Source organism: Cavia porcellus, unplaced genomic scaffold, assembly GCF_034190915.1.
Source record: "Cavia porcellus strain 051 isolate PalLab524CR breed Dunkin Hartley unplaced genomic scaffold, mCavPor4.1 scaffold_5, whole genome shotgun sequence".
Lineage (NCBI taxonomy): Eukaryota > Metazoa > Chordata > Mammalia > Rodentia > Caviidae > Cavia > Cavia porcellus.
The window spans coordinates 65,727,953-65,749,091 of NW_026947488.1; the positions used below are offsets into that span (position 1 = coordinate 65,727,953).

Here is a 21,139-nt window from a genome sequence, read left to right on the forward strand (position 1 = left end):
ACTTAAATGAAGTGGTAACAAACCCATAATAAGTAACAGGAAAACTCAGAAATAGCCAATAACATCCTGATCAACTGTTTGTTTTTCCTCTGTATCCCTGTTCATAGGTGTTTATCTTGGGTGGATATAACATCATTATGTAGTATAGGTACATTAGGCGCATATAATATATAATATAGTTACAAGGGAAACAGATCCTAGTCTCTATGATGGAACCAAGTACAATAATATTTCAAAGAGTTCAGAAAAGATGCTATAATTTCTGGGTATGACTCCACCTGGATAGACAGGACCCTAGGTATCCTTTTAGGGCCCCTCAGATCCAAGGCTAACACCTTATACAAAGGCCGACTCTACACAGGCCTTTGAAATGTATTCTGTCCACTCTCAGTAATCTTATGGTCCAGGCATTAAAATCACATCCATGGATGAAAGAACTGTGGTTCAAAGAAATGAGTGCAAGGCAGCCAGTGAGCAGCAGACCCAGGCTATCTGACTCCAATTCTGTATCAACTACACAGCATTCATTTCACAAATACTCTGTAACCACAGTCTAAAAATAGAGGGGTGGGCAGCCATTCCACCCATAGTCCATGCCCTTAAGGAAAGGCCCACTGTAAGTGGCCAAGCAAGGTGCACCAGCTCAAGACAGCCCTTTCCCTTTGTCAGACACTGTAGTCTCTGTCCTACAAACATGCACACGCACAGAGGAGGGGAGGCAGCTTTTCCCTGAGCTGCCCAGAAAGCTCCCATTGAATATAGAGATGGACCAGAGACAGACTTTGCTAATATTCATGTCACCTAGGACTTCTCACCAGCATGGATATTTCAGGAATACTTTGATTTTCTCAACTGCCACATCCCTGGAAACAGTATGAATGGAAAATTATTCCATTTTGAAGCCACCAGCAGGGAAGCCTTACATTAAAGAAACCTTGTTTGAGGCACCAAGAAAATGGTTAGACCTATTGATTCCTAGAAGTTCCTCTTAAAATACCACTCCCATTCTGCCCAGGTCAGGGCTTAGATGGATTGTTGGGCTTCAGCATAGGAAATGGGCTACTGCCTACAACCTGCTGTGACTGAAGTGCCACTGTACCAAGCCTGAGTGTCAACATAGGAGAGTCAGGACAGTTTTCTCAGAATCCAGGACATCAATAGGTCAGGTAGTAAACTTCTATCCAGAGTTCAGGAGCAATACCAATACCAATTTCAGGATTTTCCAGCAGTTTGAAGGGGAGGGCTAGTAGGTAAACTAGATAGCATACATAGCTAAAGAATTTAGCCTGCTCTTTGTTCCTGAAGGAACACAAAGAACATTTGAAACTACACTTTCAACTTGCTCTTGAGCACTTGGTTCAGCTTCTAGGGAGGTGCCATAAATGTTTGTTTTGAACACATCCCCAGATTATTTAAAAGCGAGTGATCTGAGAATATACACTGAGAAATAAGCCCTCGATAGAAAATTCAGTTTGGGAGCCTTACTAACATCCTATGCCCCTGACCTATTTCTACAGAAGTGCAACTGACTGATGATTTTTTTAAAATTCCCATTTGTGAGTTAATGTGCAGCAAAGATTGAGAACTAGACTGAGAGGAGCTCAGAAATGCAGCTCTGTGCCACTCAAAGTGTGGTCCCAAGATGTTGGAACTGCCTAGGAGCTTGTTAGAAATGTAGACTCTTCAGCCCATCTAGCCTATTGCATCAGAATCTGAATCTTTTTTTTTAGCAAAAATACTTTTTTTTTTTTTTAGCAAAGTATTCCTGAAATCCATGCTGGTGAGAAGTCGTGGGTGACATGAATATTAGCAAAGTCTGTCTCTGGTCCATCTCTATATTCAATGGGAGCTTTCTGGGCAGCTCAGGGAAAAGCTGCCTCCCTCCTCTGTGCGTGTGCATGTTTGTAGGACAGAGACTACAGTGTCTGACAAAGGGAAAGGGCTGTCTTGAGCTGGTGCACCTTGCTTGGCCACTTACAAAGATCTGGGTTAAATTCTAAACCTAACTGAAAACTCTGACATCTGGATTCCTGAGCACTGTCTCAGGCCAACTGATTCTAAAATCTCAGCAGATGCGGTCAAGAAAACAGTTTTTGTGTTTTTTAACTACTCAAGTGACTCCAGTGTTCACAGAGAGCTGAGAACCACAGCTGGAGAAATTAAGAAACTTAGGTTTTGGTGCTAGATAAACAGATGCAGGACAGGGTCTGGTTTCTCCCATGTACTGACCATGTGACTCCGGGCACTCGATTCACCTCTCTGATCTTAGTTTCTTTATCTATAAATGGAAACAATATCTATGATATAGGAAGACACATATAATATATGATAATATGTGGATATGGTTAACAATAAATGTTTAATAGATAGCTGTTAGTATATTATCTGAAAAAGACCTTGATTCGACTCTATTCTGAGATCAACTCTTGCTAAGCTTGCAAGATTTTAGAATGAAAAAAAAAAAAGATTTTAGAATGAGAGTGTTTCTAGCCCCTTTCTTTTCTTCTCTCTTGGCACTGGCTCATCTCCCTTGTCTGAAAGTTCTTATTCTTTCTTTCAGGACTTTGTTGTACATAAGCTTAACTAATGTCTAACAACGCAGGGTATTTCTTTTCCGAGTTTATCAATGGGTAACTATTGAATAGTCAAAGATAATAATGTATAACAGGATTTCAGCTGCCATAAGTTCCAATAAGGAACTTGCTTATGGAAGAGATCAAAAAGAAACTGAAATTACAAACTAATAGTTTCCTGTAAAACTCCCACCTGCATTGCATCAAGAACACTGTGAAGCAAAAGGTGGGCAAAGGAAATGGAGACATTACAGAAACGGTCAAAAAGTAATAATATTGGCATTGGCCTCCAAGATGCTAGAAAACAAAACCATTTACCCACTTCTGCACTCTCTGGTCACAGTGGTAACTAAGGTAGGCATGGTCCCCCTTCTCACAGGCTGACAGGACCCTTGGTTTCTTTTATTCAAATGCACATCATTATTACCATAGCCACCATCCATAGAAGACAGCTTTCTGTGAACAAAGGGTAATATTAAGAGCTAAGTGCAAAAATATTTGGTCACCCTTGCTCTTGAATAAAATTTGATAAAATGTACAGTTTATCAGCTCACTGAAGCCTTGGTCTTCCCGGAGGAGGATCTTAACTATAGTACACACTATCAAAAGTTGATGGGTTTTAAATTGCTGCCTAGTAACTAAAATCCCTCAAAGCCAATAAAGGTGCTAATTTTACAGAGAAGTGCCAGGTGTTGCCCTTGCCATGGCTCCTTGAAGTTGGAGCACTGGTGAGTATGTGAGAGCTCATATTCCTCCTGCCTGTATCCCTGGCCCCTTAAATGGCAGGCAGCATACAGCAGGGCTCCAGGTTTGACAGAGTGGACGTAAATTCCACATACTGTGTCAGAGAACACAGGGTCACTTGGTTCGCCTCCAAAGGTGACAACAGACCCTTTCTTGAAGGATAACTGTTGTGATTTCCCACTTTTCTTGGGCTGAGTTCTTTTTTTCTTTTCTTTTCTTTTCTTTGCAGTATATGTCTATAGTGTATGCATTTTACAGTCATCTTGGGGAGTGGGCACAAACACATCATACAACTTGCTTTCTTTTTTTAACCCAATATCCCATCTTCCCCCCCCTCTAATTCTCCTTTCCTTATTTTCATTCTTATTGATATTAGTCTTAATTCGAGTTTATGCCATATAATGTTCACACTCACTGAGGTTGGTAGGTCCCTATGCATAGCATACCTCTACTCAGCTTATGTGCCCTTTCACTCCTCATATCTCACTGTAGATCTCTTAGAGTCCCTTTTGCATTTGAAAGAGACCCATCTCTTTGCCTCCTTCTATCCATGCTCTGTTGAACTCCTTGTTTATATTTTGCCTTACTCAAATGAGAGATACCATACAGTATTGGGGGCTGGATTTTTGACAGCAAGAATTCTTGGGCAAGGGATCATCTAGAGGAAATCATCAGAAGTTTCATTCTCCTACTTCTGCAAAAGCTTACTTTCCCCACGGGAGAAAGTAGGGCCCGTCATTTTTGAGTTCACCTCATCTCTAGTCCAACTTGCAGACAAGTGAAGTCTGGTGAAAACCAATGTCAAGAGTGGCTATAAACTTTCACATTCAGACCTCAGGCCATAAAGGTCACTGTTACAAGACAGACATATGCCAGGGAAGCATGTGGGTTTTACCTGAGGGAAGTGGGAGAGGAAGGGGAAGGGAAGGAGAGAAGGGGATGCATTTTGTAAGCCTAATTCCGACCTGTTTCACCCACCTATAAGTGTCTTCCCTCCCTCCCCACTCACTCCCGTGGAGCCCGATATAATTTGCTCCAGCTTTGACAGCTGGGGAGATGAAAATTTTAACAGTAACTAACATTGGTTGTTTTGCAGTCCGATATGAAATTGACAATGACCTAATGGAATTCAACATTTTAAAAGGCAGCTTTAAAGCTGACAAGGAGGCAAAGCGAAAAGAGATCAGAAACGGATTTCTCAAGCTGCGCAGCATCCTTCACGAGAAAGAGAAAGACATCATGGAACAGGTGGAGAATCTAGAAGTGTCCAGGCAGAAGGAGATAGAAAAATATGTGCAGATCACAACCCTGAAAGTGAATGAAATGGATGGCCTCATTGCCTACTCGAAGGAAGCCCTGAAGGAGACAGGCCAGGTGGCCTTCCTGCAGTCTGCAAAGATTCTTGTGGACCAGATCGAGGACGGCATCCAGAGCACCTACAGGCCCGACCCCCACCTACGGTTCCACTCCTTGCACTGCATACCCCTGGACTTTGCTGAGCTCTCCAGTGCCATCCACGAGCTCTTCCCCTCAGGACCCAAGAAGGTGTGCTCCTCAGGGGACTCATTGCCCTCTCCCTATCCCAATCACTCAGAAATGATGATTGCCAGAAAGGTCACATTCAGCACCCACAGTTTTGGCAACAAGCAGATATACCAACGAAGCTCCTCCTTGTTGTCTTTCAACCCCTCTGCAGAAAAGGCCAAGATGGGCCTGGAGGCCTGTGGGAGAGCCCAGTCGGCTGCCCCTGCCAAACCCACAGACGCCCTCTACAGCTACTGGAGTACTGCGGCAGATAACCAGCTTGCTCAAGATAGCAACAGCTTTCACAACTGGTACTCATTCAATGAGGCCTCTGTGAAGACTCCAGGTCCAATTGTTATCTACCAGACTCTGGTGTATCCAAGAGCTGCCAAGGTAAGGAACCGGCACAGGTCAGAAAAGGGAAGCGAATAGTCATAGAAGGTTGTATATATTTCTCTGATCACTAGGATCTGGTCACTCAAATGTGCTCCCCTGGACACTTACAGTCAGCGCCTTCAAAGCTTTCAGTAAGCCAAGAATGCCTTAAACCAGTCAGTGTATTTAACTTATCCTTGCAAATTCATCAGACTATCCTGCCCCTGATACAAAGGGAACCACACTGGAACTAAAGGAATTTGAAGAGACTTCTTCAAGACTGTGGTATTTTTCAAAACAATGCTTGTAATAGAGTAAGCATAGAAATGTAGGTTTGGTTACTCAGCTATTGATCCCCTTAAACTACTATCCTTCCTAAAGAAAATATTCAGATTTGTGGTTTGAAAAAATTGAAAGGATACTCCATAATATAATTCCAACTCTTACCTCTTGAGATCACCGCCCCCCTCCCCAGTCTTTTTTTTGAGGGGAAAGATGAGAGTGAAATTTCACATAGGTCTTGTCAGCTTCTGTCCCTTGGCCTCAAGAGACATGATTCCCATTTGGTCTTCATGACCTAAAGTGGACAAATGATCTTTCAAGTCCAGCTGTACCTAAATCGAATTGTTTATGTGATACTTTGTTAAAATTCAAAGAGGCAAAGTGATTAACATGTAAGTAGGTATTCCATGAGAGTCTGTCTTATTCCTGAAGGACAGCTTCCAAGCCAAGCAATCATCTGCTGCCTTGTAACAGAGACCCCATAATCTAAGAAGATGATTTATACTCTCAAAAACATTTAGTGCTTTTGGAACCTAAGCTAGTGATTCTCCAACATCAATGTACACCTGGAGATCTCACTAAAATGCAGATTCTGTTCCATAGGTTTAGTCTGTTTCTCTACAGACTTCCAGTGCTACTATATACTGATCACACTTTGGTAAAAAGGGTTTATCAAAAAACAAACAAAAAAAATGAAGGCCAGACCCAAGCCAACTATCACTTCCTCTGAGATGTGGTAATCTGTGTTTTGAAGTCCATAACTGACACCAAGAACAACCACATGAAAGCAGTCAGACACAGTGAGACCTCCCTGCCCTTCACACAGAGATGCCCATGACTGAGCAGTTGACGCAAAATGACTCTAACCCAGCAAAATCGATAGTGTAAGTGACACCAGGTCAGGGACGGCAGCCGGGTCTCATCTCTGTGACGACCCAAACTTTGTAGGGAGTTGACAAGTCCTTGTTTTAAAGAGAAAGCACTGGTGGTATCTGTCCTATAGTTGGTTCTGGGAAAAGTCGCCCAATACTCCCTACAGTTGTTCCTGGGTGAACTCAAGAAAGAGATCTACAAAGAACAACCCAGTCAAGTCATTGGTTATCAAGAAAAGACACCTTACCTACTGCCACGCAGTGACAGTTGACATAAAAATATCATTGATCTCTATTTTAGGGTCATAGGAATCATACTGCTCTGTAAGATAAGTCTGTGTTGAATCTTTTTCAAATCTTTAGGATCTGGGGCACAGAAGATACAAGTGGTACCTCAGTTTACATACTTAATTTGCTTTACAATTTTGAGAAAGATGGCTATGTTTGTGTTTGTGTGGAGAAGGTGGCTGTGGCTGTGATTGTCATCTGATGCAGTTTTTGAACAAATGAAGCAAAATTTTGCCAAATACTTTCTTTTGCAAATCAAACTGTTTGCAAAGAGAAGCAATCATGAACTGAGGTATTTCTGTATTGTTAAAATTAGTCTTATAAATCATTAATACATATTGTAAAAATCCTCAAAATTTTTAAACTCAGTTTTATTTCTAGAAATCCCTTCCTTTAAAATGATTGAAAGTTCAGATGAAGATTCAGGCACAAATGTTTTCATTGCAATATTTATTTATGAGAGTATAAAACTAGAAACAACCTAAATGCTCAATTATAGAAGGATTGAATTATTTATAGGGCAATTTTTAATAGATGCACACAACTGAATATTTAATAATACAGGAAAATATATAAAATATAGTAAATGAAAGAAGAAATCAGTGTAGTATAATCCAAATTATTGGAATATATATATTCCAAAATTGAAAAGAAAGGGGATATAATAGGGTATGTGGTCAGCCAGGGAGCTCCAGGGAGTCAGCATAAATCTTCACAAGAAAGAAACCTGAGTGATAAATACTAGTCCCACACCAGTGTGTCCATTTCTTCCTAGGTTTACTGGACATGCCCTGCAGAAGATGTGGACTCTTTTGAAATGGAATTCTATGAAATCATTACTACTCCTCCTAACAACGTGCGGACAGAGCTCTGTGGACAAATTCGGGACATAGCGCAGCAGAATCTGGAGATACACAACCTGACCCCCAACACCGAGTACCTGTTTAAAGTTAGAGCAATCAATGACAACGGTCCTGGGCACTGGAGTGACATCTGCAAGGTACCATGCATATTATCTTGTAAGTGGATTTTCTTGAAAGATTCTGGGTGAAACTCTGTAAAGATGATTGTGAGACCACAGAACCCACAGAGACTCTCTCCACCCAGAAAATTTGCTAACACAGGACCAATATAAAGACTATTGCTCTTCACTAGACTTTGCACATAAGGCATGAGGGTTATTAAGTTGTGCTTTATTCAAAAAATATTTGTTCTAGGCATTGTTAAAATGTGTTAGAATGCAGAGACTGGGAGCAAATTAAAGCATAATCCCTATTTTCAAGGTTCTTGGGGTCTAGTAAACTAATAATTTTTGTATGAGAAAATAAGAACTAATTGTAATGTGAGAAAAAGTTAAAAAGGGATCCTCTCCCTAGGCAAAGATACTGCAAGTTTAACAAATTAAAATAAGATACTCAGTGAAGTTTAAATTTCTCACAGACAATAAATAGAATTTTTAGTGTAAGTATATTTCATTATTTAGGATCTTTTTATACTAAAATAATTTTTTAATCTGAAAATTAAGGAATAGCCACTGAACATGTCAAGCAGCCTCTGTAAAAGAAAATAAATTCTTTCTTTATTTCTCTCTTACTTTTTGTTCTTTTTCTTTCTCTTCTTTCTTTCTTTCTTTCTTTCTTTCTTTCTTTCTTTCTTTCTTTCTTTCTTTCTTCTTTGTAATGGCAAGGCTGAGTCTTCTTTATACCCCCAAGGGATATACACTTGTGAATATAATTTTATTGATACTAAAAGAAGAAAAATATTGACTGTCCAGACTGATCTTACTGTATAACTATGATAGTATTCTTTGGAATCAGAATACATTATGTCTCAATAAGGGGTTCCAAAGAATACATTCATTCATTTCATCTTTTGAAAAAGAGAGAGTTCTCATGAGACCTCTGTCAGGACATACCTGTGATCTATAGGTATACTCAAGGGAACTGGAAAGCTAGAAAATCTCTCTCTCTCTCTCTCTCTCTCTCTCTCTCTCTCTCTCTCTCTCTGTCTCTCTCTCTCTCTCCCCTCCTCACCCCTCCCTACCCTTCCTTATCTGATCCTCTCTTTCGCCTCTCTCTCCCATCTCTACTTCTTTTTGAGTCTGTACCATTTTTACCAGCTTTTAGTCTTTTCTCCTGTGAAACCTGCCTGCAGCCTACATGTGGTGTAACCTTAACTCTAATTCCAACACCTAGCTATTCATATTCTGTTTGTCTCCCTGATAAAATGTTTGAGATTAAGAATCTGATGTGTTACTCCCTCTAGTGATAAGGGGGAAATAGAAGATTAGGTAGGGCAGGATTCTGCTGGGCAGCCAGTTTGTGCAGTGGGGCCAATCCATCCTGATGGCAGCTCCTGGGGCCCCAGCAGCGTCATACATATCTTCCCCTCCCTCCCACAGAGGTCAGACACTGGCTTGTATGTGAAGGAAGAGGGATGGAAGTCCTGCTTGGTCACTCCTCCTGCTGTACCCCAACTACCCTCCTGTTGTTGGTCAGCTGCCCCATCTGGCTCTTGGCACCAATTCCCTTCAGAACGTGGAATGCCCACAGCCACTAACACATTTCGCAGTGTGTCTTCTAACTGTGGATTTTTCCTCTTGCCACACTACATCTTCCTTCTCAGGTTTTAGGAATCCCTCAGACACATAATGCCCACGAAGGGCACCAGTGCTGTTTCTAATTTTGTTAAATGTACCTTCTGTCATTTCTAGATGAACAGCAATGGGCAGGAACACAGAAGTGTGTTGTCAGTCTGCCATGTCACCCTGCTGGGCCCTCCCTGGGTGCTTTCTTGCCCCTCTCGCTCTGTAGACTGCTAGAGGCAAAATTCAAAGCTCATCTTCCTCTCAATGCTTGCCCCAGAAGCTTGTATAGAGCAGGTTTTTAATGATTATTGAATGAAGCTACACATGAAAAAGGGGCCAATCAAATGAATATATATGAGTGAATGTCTAAATTAAAGAGAAGAAATAAATTGATAAATAAAACTAATAATTACAAAGTACCACAAGACATCTGAAAACGAAGTGTGTTATGAAATACGTCAAGAAATTCCATTCTCTAAAATTATGTTTATGAGATTAATTTGCCCTCCCTGTAAGAAGAAAATGGATTCCGGGTCCTTTGCTTTTAACAGAATATCTAAATGAGCAGAGCCCTAATCAATGAGGTTTTCTGGAAGCTTCATTTTTATCTGATTCAAGGAGCCACAATATAGACTTTTCTTTCAGAAGTAATTCTTCCTCCCTTCTGTGTGGTTGTATTAGCATTCCAGAGGAAACTGGTTCCCTTAACGTTTGTCATCATTTGCATAAGTAAAGGCTTCAATAGCAAATCAAAATAGGATGGTGTGTTTGAATGACATTTATGAAGCTTCATAAAAGTAATGACTTTAGCTCCTTCCTATAAAATCAAGATTTTTTTTTCCTTTGGCATCAGTACTAAGCTGGTATTCCTGAAAGGTTTCATTTAAGTGCTGCAGTAAGGCAGCAGAATCATTTCTTATCCAAAATGCAATATTTCCATCATATGTACTTTTGTAAAAGAAGTGAAATAACACCTTTTATATTTGATTTGCATAAGTCTAAGATCTGTTGATTTTAAGAGATTTTCTCTGGAGTAGTGAATATGCATCAAGAAAATGAAGGCTTTTTAAAAGTCCCAATTTGAAGGTCAGCCCTATGCCAGCCACTGCCCGCTCATTATCACCAGTCACCCAACCAGCCAGACAGGAAGGAGCTATGACCCAGATTTTCACTGGAAGAGGAGACGGACACTCAGAAGGAAAGTGGCCTCACCCCACATGAAGGGAGGTTATTTAGAAATTTAGGTCTGTCTCCAAAGTCAGAATTCTTTGTTCCCCTGCATCATAAGCAGATGCATGGAGTCTGGAGCAACGTGGGCTCAGCTGAGGGTCATAATATCTCACTCTAGGAGAAAAACGTGAATGCCAACAGTAGGGAGAACTGATGTTTTGAAACTTTTGTTATTGATTTCTTTCTTTCTCTTTCTTTTTTCTTTCTTTCTTTATTCCTTCCTCCCCTCCTTCCTTCTTTCCTTTCTTTCTTTCCTTCTTTCAAGAGAGGATCATACATTTGGAAGAGTACTGCACCATCTTGACTCAGGTACCTGGCTCCAGCTCCATGATGATGGGTGTCACATTGATCTTCATCCCACTTTGCTCACAACCCCCAGCTGGGACCATCTGGCATAAAAGAGTCCAATTGCTAATTTTGAAGAGATAGAGAAACATGTTCTGAGGAAAGGCGTGTGTCATGTTGATGACACTTTCTTTCCTGATCCTGATCTTTCTCTGATTCCCAACATACCTGATGACTACCATTCCTGTTTCCCATTATAGTCTCCATACCTCTCATTGTAAATTGCCGCCAACTTCCACGAAGTCTTCTCATGACAAATGTTGCTGAGTGTTGGTTTTCCTTTGCATCCATACAAATGAGTGGCTTTAAACAACACAAATTATTTATTGCCTTATAGTTTTGGAGCTCAGAAATCCCAAAGGATCTCACTGGGCAAAATCACAGCATCAGCAATGCAGTGTTCCTTCTGGAGGGTAATGGAGAATCCATTGCCTTGCCCTGTCTGGGTTCTAGAAGCCACTTGTATTCTTTGACTTACGGTCCCTTCTTCCAGACTCTGTAAAGCCAGCAACATTAGGCTGAGTCCCTCTCACAGTGCCATCTGCTGGTTCTTTTCTGCCTGCACAGTCCACACCTCTGCTGAAGCCTAGCCACTCAGCAGTGCTGCCCTCCTGTCACACAATCCCCTCAGCTCTTCCTCTCTCCCTACTGCAGACCCTCTCCTCGGGCTGACCACATGTCTTCAAGGGCTGAAGATGGGAAACAACTTGAGTAACCATTACTATCCCACACTCAGAAGAACTAGGCTTATGGCCAGCCATACTTTGGCAAAGGTTCCAAGACCTGAAATGAAATATCAATGCATTCTCTATCTTTTTAAGGTTTATTGGTTCCTAAAAAATTGCTACCCTTCATGTAATTAGATCTCCATTGGTGCTTCTCTCCCCAACCTACAAACAATCTTGAAGCTTGGAGCAAATATCATTTAGGGTCAAACTGGACCTGGATTTTTAACCTCATAGCCAGAAGGTTTAATTGATGATAAACCTCAGTTTATGGTCCACTATCAACACCAATCTGTGTAAGGCTCTTTTCTTGTTCACATATGCCCTTTTGTGACATCCATTCTAATATATTTTATTTATCCTTTTGTTTTCATGTGTTATTATTTCATGATGTATGTTGTTTTCAATGCTATTCGTTTACACAAATACTGTTGCCTTACATGTTTTGCTTTTCTCTGGCCCACTTTTTCAATAAATGATGCATTTTTATGATCTACCCATGCCGTTATAGACATTTTGTCCATTGATGGGTACCCAGGGGACCTCAACTAATGCTGTGGTGAGCAGCCTTGTGTATGACATCTTGCAGGTAGGATAGAGATGTGAAAGTTTCATTGGTTATAGTGGAGTGTGCAAGGGCTGCCATAGCAAAATGCTACAGAGTGGTACACAAAAAACAATAGCAATGTATCTTTTCACAGCTGTGAAAGTTGAAAATCCAAGATCATGGTATCAGCAGGGTCATCACCCTTTGTCTTATAGACTGCTTATAGGTTCCCATGCATGTCCATCTCTGGTGTCTCAGTGTCTGAATTTCCTCTTCATATAACAGTCAGTTTGAATTAGAGCTCATGTTGGTGGCCAGATTTTTTTAGCTTTATCACCTTTTTAAACCCTATCTCCTAATAGAATTTCTAACTGAAGTATTAGGGTTTAGCATTTCAACATATAAACTTTGAAGAGGCACAATGCAGCCTATATCAGATATATACCATGAGTGAAATTGCCAGGTCATAAAAAAGGTGTGTGCTTAATTTTATCACATCTGTGAATATTTCCACATAAGGAATAAATGATGGCTCTTGCATTCTAAGTTTCACTTAAATTTAGTAAAATCTACCTTTCTATCTTGTTAACCTAATAGTTATGAACTGATATATTCTTATTGTTTTACATTTCACTTCACATACTTGTAAGTTTTTAGAATTTTCTGTCCTATAAATACCCTCTTGCCTTGGTTGCTACCTAAGTTGGGTGCAGAACTCATACACCACCTCTATGTCCTTCTCTTGCACAGACTCAGGATGTTTACAAAGTGAGGACCCTGACCCCTACTGAGTCACTTCATTAAACTTCTAAACTTCTCAAGTTGACACAGTGTATCAACCCTTACAATCCACCCCTTGTCAACTGGGCAAGCAGACACATTTCTGTAAACAGGTTTCCAGACAAAACATGTTTATTCTTATCATTTCACAGCTTGAACATTATAACACAGGTTTAACAATCCTCAAGTACTAAATCTATCAACATTATATTTCATTAGAATCATAACATTCCATTCCTGGGCCCTCAAAGACTTATGTGCATCCCTTTATGCATATCCCTTTAGTTACTCTCTAAGAGTTGTCAAAGACCTAACAGTTTCATTGCTGCTGAAAAGTCCAAGCCCCAAGTCTCCTCCCAGATGTATGACAAACTCTTACCTGCAAGCCCCTGCAACAGAGTTAAAACTCCAAGCCCCAAGTCTCCTCCCAGATGTATGACAAACTCTTACCTGCAAACAGAGTTAAAACTTCCAATATTCAATGACATGAGATAAAAGTTTTCACTCCAAAAGTTTCAAACAGAAGGATACAAAGGTTTGGAACAAAAACAAGTCCAGAATCCAGCAGATCAAACATTAAGTCCTGTAGTTTCCCGTGCAGTATCTAAGGCAATTTGTGACAAACTGTCTGCTCCAAGGAGTTTGCATGGCTCTATCTCTATGACACTCCTCATGTTTGAAGCTCCCAAAGCTTCTCTCTTAGGTTCACTCTGCTTCCTCCTTTCAGGTTCCCTCAGATGATCCACATTACTGGCCTTTCCAAACTTCTAGGGTATCCACGGCACCTTTGGCCTTACATTTACATCTTCAGATGCTGCCTTCTCAGGAGCACACTGCCTGGCCTCCCAGGCCTTCTGAAATTGGAGCAGAAGCCGAACTCTTGCATAGTGTGCATGCACCTAAAACCAGCACCATGTTGATGATGCTAAGATCTGCTGCCAGGTTTCCCTCTTTCTTGGTTCTAGGGGTCCAGTGTTTGGATCACTGGGCACTCTGAATCCAATTCTGAGGAACAGCATATTCTCTATTCTGCCACCATTCTGGAATCTGGTATGGCCATTGTCATTCTGGAATATTACACTCCATGGCTTTCTTCTTCACTTCTCCTCAAAGAAGGCTTTTGCTTTTGCAGTTTTGAAGTTACAGTGAGGAGAGACTTGATGTTTTTTGTGATGCCTTCAGGCCATCTTTTCTGTTCTCCTGTGCCTTCTTAGCAATCAAGATTTCCTTACTCTGTTTTTTCAGTCCAAAGATTTATTGGAGCTTCCTTTTTGACCAAACTCACAATGTTTTAAATCATCCAGTTGGGCTTTTTGCTCTTGATTATCAAAATAAATCTGGCTAAAAATCTCCAACAATAGCCAGGCCACTGCCTCAACATTCAACTGCCTTGAAATTTCTTCCAGATTAATTAGTCCACTACCCTTAATTTTAGTCTCAGGAAAATCTCTGAACACAAGAAAAATGCAGAAAATCTTTCTACCGACCCATAACATACATCTTCTGGAGTCCAACAACCAAGGCAGTCCTTCCCAGCAGAAACCTTTCAAGCTTTCCCAGCCTTCTGATTTTCTGAGTTCCAACCAGAATCTCACATACAGAACAGCCTAAGGTATTCCAGCTTTATTGTTCAGTGACATCTCTGAACGTTTCCAACCTCTTCCTACAAGCCATTCCCAAAGGCTGTTGAACAAAATGGTTAGGTATAGTCACTGCAATGACCTAATTCCTCTGGTACCAAATTCTGTCTCGGTTACTTTTCTCTTGTTGCTGGAACAAAATACTCAACACCCTAATTAGGAAGAAAAGGTTTCTTTAGTTCACAGTTTTTGAAGGTTTCAGTCTATAATCTGCTGGGCCCAAGGCAGGATGGCATGGCACAGAGGCAACACTTCAAGGTGGCAGAAGACAGCAAAAGCAGTAGGAGCAAACTCACTTATATTGTAAGCAGGCTACCACCCTTTAGGATGGATATAGGACTCACACATCACTTCCAGGCCATCCTCTTGCACAAGATGAGAATGTTTACAAAATGAAAACCCTGATCCCCTGCTGAACTGCTTCACTTCTCAAGTTGACACGATGTATCAACCATTACACCTATTAACATCCTTTATCTATTTTTCTACTGCATTTTTCTTTCTATTTTGAGGGTCTTTCAATATTCTAGATAATGGTTTTAGACATTGCAAATATTTTCTCTCCTTTTGACATTTGTGTATTATCTCTACCCATAGTGTATAGTACTTCATGAGACTGCAGAGACCATCACTTGATCCAGTAAAAATCATCAATTATTTTTCCTTGTTCTGACTTTCTAAAGCTTTATATCTAAAGTTTCTTGAAAAGTCTTTTCTTCCACTTAGATAACAAAGATAACCTATTCTTTTATAAAATTTTAGCTTCAATTTTTAAATTTAGCTCTTTAATCCAATGTAGACTGTATTTACCTTTAGCTATCACATACAGATGTACCTATTTTGCCCTCTAATGAGCCAGTTTTTCCCGTGCCATCTACTAAGAAATGTCTTTTCTCTATTAGTATGCAATAAGGATGCTATTTTAATCTTACACTAAGTTATTGTGTATTTATGGGCACATCTCTGAGTTCTCTATTATACATTGGTCTGTGCTGGTATCCCATTGGTCTATGTATCTGTCCTTCGTCAATACTACGAGTTTGACTGTTTCAATCCCAGCTTTGTGTTTTGTCTTGATGAACTGCTAAGATAAGTATCTCCACTAGACCTCTTTCTATTTTAAGTCCTATTTAGATAATATGCAGATTTATAGCTCCATATAACTTTTGGAGTAAGTAAATTTAATTTTCTTCATATGCATACAGAATTTGAGGAGGACACTGAGTCTTTAATTAAGAGGTAATTGATATATTTGTAATACATCTGACTACTTAAACTGTTTTATATATTAACAGTGTTTTAAAATTTTCTCTATAGAGATACTATGCTTTCCTGGTTAAAGTATCATACTTTAGAGGTCTAATCTAAACACCAGCACTGTAGTACTGTAAACTAACAATTTACCAAGATTTTAAGTACTCTTACACACACACACACACACGCACACACACATTAGGTAATTTCACTACAAAAATGTGTATCAAAACATCCTTTGCACACTTTACATATAGCCAATAAAAATAGTTTGCAGACACTTGATTTTAAGATTGTTGCTTTGTATTTTGTTCTATTTTCTAATGGATTACTTGTTTAGAATAAAGACCATTGCTGTTTGTAGATTCATCTTAATTCTACTTTGAAAATAATGATATACAACTTATTAACTATTGTTACTTTCTTATTACTTTGCTGTGGAATTTTGTTTATTTTTCATAAAATAAACACAAACAATAAAAAATACTACATGGGACAGAAAAAACTCTTTTATTATTCTGAGAGTCTATCTGTTGATTCTCCTTTTTTCCAGGCATATGATCTTACTATGTATAAATGATTATTTTATTTCTTTCCATGCAATCTTTGAACTTATACTTTTCTTCCCTAAATGCTTTGGGTAGGGCCTTTAGTCATACATAAAATGGCAGCAGCGATAGCAGATAGTCTTGTCACATTCCTTATCTTTAAGTTTCTCTTCTAGGTTTTTTTTTAATTTAATTTTCTTGCGTATAATATTTATTAAAGAAAATTCCTTCTACTTCTAGGTTTCTGAGAACTTGTGCATAAATAATAAACCTTATTAACTTGTTTGCATTATTTGATATAATCATATAATTATTGCCTTGAGGCCATTATTAATGAAGTCAATTGCAATAACCGTTCAGGAGTGCTAGGGATTAAACCCAGGGCTTTATGTATGCTAAGCATAATTCAACCACTGTGCTACATACCCACCCCACAGTGATTAATTTCCTGATGCGAAACTCTACTTGCATTCATAAAATAAATCTTATGTGATTGTTATGTGTTAATTTTTAATACTCTCTTTAATAACTATTTCAGGTAGTTAATCTTTTGTTTTAAATTATTATATTTATTATCATAAGTGAACTGGGCTTACAATTTTTAAATTTTATTTAAAAGGAAAAAGAAAAAACAAAACAAAGTGGTGTAAGGGTACAAGTAATACAGAACTACAAAAAAAAAGTAAGAAATCACCAGTTAATAGATTACACATTATCATTTTAGAGATAGTGGCTCAAGTCACAGTATCAAAGCATACAAAGTGGACATTCCAACAGTGAGACTGCAAACAGTTGTGTTCAATGATCCAGCCAAAAACATTAATATGGTCATCTATTTAACACCCCTAAACACACTTGCAGTTGTATCCTTCAGAGCACTTTTTTTTCCTCTCTTTTTTACAACAAAATTTACATATTTTGGGTTTTATTACTCCTTAGTTCTTATTACTTTTTTGGAAGAGAATAAAGTCAAATATGGCAAAACAAAGCTGTCAGTAAAAACCAAGGATAGATATAGCACATGATGTAAGAACAGAGTACAAGGTTATCAACAATGGTTACCATAATCCCTCTTGCTTCCTTAAAAAGAATTGTCTATCTCATTAGGTATTATAAAGTTGAACAAAACAGTAGGGAACAAGACCAATAAAACCTAAACCTTTTAAACATTACAGAACTTCAAATAATCAAACCAGAATGGGCATCATAGTGAATCTTACTGCCTTCAAAGTAGTTGCCTACACCCTCAAACTTGATACTATCATACAGAATGGAACAGTCTAATCAGTCAAAATAAGATAGTGGGAGTATTACAGTACTTCAAATCAAGTTAATAGGAAATCAAAAAAGTTACTATAATATAACCCACTAATTTTTTTATTTTCCCCTTAATTAAAAAAAATCATAAAATAACTAAATAATTTTTTAATGAATAAGGGAGAGATTGAGATAAAAGAGGATATAACAACATAACAATACAGGTCAAAGCATGACAGTTTCAGCAACCTAGTGCTTCACCACCAAATAACCCGACTTAATAGTAGGTCCATAGTGTCTTTTTCCTTGAACTATTTGAATATAACTTCATATACTATAGCTTCAAATATATCAAGTCAGTGTAAAACCATTCAAGTGGATGAAAGCATTTTAGAGTATTTAGAACCAGCTACCAGAAAACGAACAATGGTTTCTATATTATCTCTTTGCCTATAACAATTTTTGTTTATACTATCACATATAATAAAATCCAGCAAGATACATCATGATAAAACCAATGGAGACAGAAGAGCCATAGTTTGGTGGGGCTTCAAAACAAGATGATAGTAAATCAGCACTAGCTATTATGATGACTTATTTTCTTCAAAATAGCTGTTCATTTCATCACAGGCAACAATATCAAGCAGCCCAGAATAAAGCCATTCCAATTAATAAGTGAAAACTTTATAAGGCTTCAAGGCCACATAATGGGGAATCATGATTACCACATACCTTTATATATTTGAATCATCACTTACATTAAGGAAACCGTTTGGTATTCACACATGAGAGATTGATTTATTTCACTTATGAGTATGGTCTCAAGCTGCGCCCATTTATTGATAAATATCTCAATGTGATCCTTCTTTATAGCTGAGTAATATTTCATTGTATAGAAATACCACCACTTTTTTATCCATTCCTCAGTTGATAGACACTTGGGTTGTTTCCAAGATCTGACAATTACAAATTGTGCTGCTATATACATAGGTGTACATATATCACTGTGGTATGATGCTTTCAGTTCTTCTGGGAATATGCCTAGAAGTGGAATAGCTGGAATAAATGGGACTTCCAATCTCAGCTTTTTGAGAAATCTCCAGACTGACCTCCACAAAGGTTGAACCAGTCTACACTCCCACCAACAGTGTAGGAGAGTTCCTTTTTCCCCACAGCCTCTCCAGCATTTGTTGTTGTTGGTTTTCTTGATCCTGGCCATTCTTTCAGGAGTGACATGGTATCTCAGTGTGGTTTTAATTTGCATTTCTCTAATGACCAATGATGATGAACATTTTTTCATGTATTTATTTGCCATTTGTATTTCTTCATCTGAGAAGTGCGTATTCATCTCAGATGCCCGTTTTTGGATCTTTGAATTGTGGGGGTCTGAGGTTTTTAATTCTTTATATGTTTTAGATAAAAGTCCCTTGTCTCAGGAGGAGTTCACTAAGATCTTTTCCAGTTTGTGGGTTTTCTTTTCACTATGTTGGAGATTTCTTTGGAAATGCAGAAACTTTTTAATAAGAGGTGTTCCCAGTTATTGATCTGGGAAGTATTTCCCTTGCAGTTTGAGTCTTGTTCATGAATTCTCTACCTACCCGTATGTCTTCAAGGTTTCTACCCAATTTGTCTTCCAATAGATTTAGTGTTTCTGTTTTAATATTCAGATCTTTGATCCATTTAGATTTTAATTTAGTACATGATGATAGGCATGGGTCTAGCTTTAGTTTTTGGCAAATGGAGAGCCATTTTTTCCAGCACCATTTATTAAAGAGACTGTCATTCTTCCAGTGAACCTGCTTGGCTCCTTTATCAAAGATTAGGTGGTTGAGTGTGTTTGTAATTGTGGCGGTATCTTCTAATCTATTCCATTGATCTTTGGCTCTGTTTTGATTCCAATACCATGTTGATTTTACTACTGTTGCTTTGTAGTATAACTTCAAGTCAGGGATTTTGATGCCTCCTGCCTTGTCTTTGCTGCTTAGAATTGCTTTTGCTATTCTAGGTCTCTTCTGGTTCCAGATGAATTTTAGGAGTGATTTCTCTAGATTTATAAGGTATGTTGATGGTATTTTTATTGGGATTGCATTGAATTCTGTATAACAGTTTTGGGAGAATGGCCATTTTCACAATGTTTTTTCTTCCTATCAATGAGCAAGGGATGTCTTTCCATTTTTTGAGATCATCTTCAATTTCTTTTTTCAGTGTATTATAATTTTCCCTGTATAGGTCTTTCACTTCTTTTGTAAAAGTAATTCCTAAAGATTTCATTTTTTTCTTGCTAGTGTGAAGAGTGTAGTTTCTCTTATTTCCCTCTCTGTGATTTTGTTGTTAGTGTATACGAGTGCTATTGATTTCTGAGTATTGATTTTGTATCCAGATACATTACTGAATTTATTTATTATATCTAAGAGTCTTTCAATGGAGTTTAGAGGGTCTTCTATGTAAAGTATCATGTCATCTGCAAATAATGATAGTTTAACTTCTTCTTTTCCTATCTTTACCCCTTTTATTTCTCTCTCTTTTCTAATTGCTCTGGCTAGTACTTCCAGTACTATATTAAATAGGAATGGTGATAAAGGACATCCTTGTCTTGTGCCTGATTTTAAAGTAAAGGCTTTCAATTTTTGCCCATTTAGTATGATGCTGGCTGTTGGTTTGTCATAAATGGCCTTTATTATATTGACGTAAAGACCATCTATTCCAATTTTCTGTAAAGTTCTTATCATGAATGAATGTTGGACCTTATCGAAGGCTTTTTCTGCATCTATAGAAAGATCATGTGATTCTTACTTTTGGCTTTATTGATATGGTGGATTACATTTATAGATTTATGTATGTTGAACCATCCTTGCATTCCTGGGATGAATCCCACTTGGTCATGGTGTATAATCTTCTTGATGATTTGCTGCAACCTATTTGCCAATATTTTATTGAGGATTTTTGCATCTGTGTTCATTAGGGAGATCGGTCTATAGTTCTCTTTTTTAGTTGGGTCTTTCTCAGGTTTTGATGCTAGAGTAATATTTGCTTTCAGGAATGACTTAGGAAGGATTGCTTCCCTTTCAATTTCATCAAATAGTTTGAGGAGTGTTGGCATTAGGTCTTCTTTGTATTTCTTGTGGAATTCTGCAGTGAATCCATCTGGGCCAGGGCTCTTCTTTATAGGTAAGGACTTAATTACATTTTCAATTTCATTAATAGAGATTAGGTTATTCAGCAGTTTTACATCCTCTTGATCTATCTTTGGTACTTCATATGTTTCCAGAAATCTGTCTATTTCTTCTGTGTTATCTAACCTTTGAGAGTAGAGGTTTTCGAAATAGGTATTGATGATCTTCTGTATTTCCGTAGAGTCTGTTTTCACCTTTTTCATTTCTTATTGCATGAATTTGAGCTTTTTCTTCCCTTTTTTTAATAAGGTTGTCTAGAGGCTTATCAATTTTATTTATTCTTTCAAAGAACCAACTCTTTGATTTGTTGATTCTTTGGATTGTTTTCTTAGTCTCTATTACGTTGATTTCTGCTCTGATTTTTATAATTTCCTCTCTTCTTTTGGCTTTGGGCT

At 38.4% G+C, this 21,139-nt stretch overlaps 1 protein-coding gene across 1 annotated transcript in view; it reads left to right on the forward strand.

Annotated features, from left to right (window-relative positions):
- Positions 1 to 21,139, forward strand: part of Trim42 (tripartite motif containing 42) — a 31,369-nt gene that overhangs the window by 5,337 nt on the left and 4,893 nt on the right. Inside the window, exons 3-4 of the mRNA XM_003476749.2 lie at positions 4,414 to 5,234; positions 7,434 to 7,658. Coding sequence (XP_003476797.2) covers positions 4,414 to 5,234; positions 7,434 to 7,658 — 1,046 coding nt within the window. The remainder of the gene's footprint in view (positions 1 to 4,413; positions 5,235 to 7,433; positions 7,659 to 21,139) is intronic.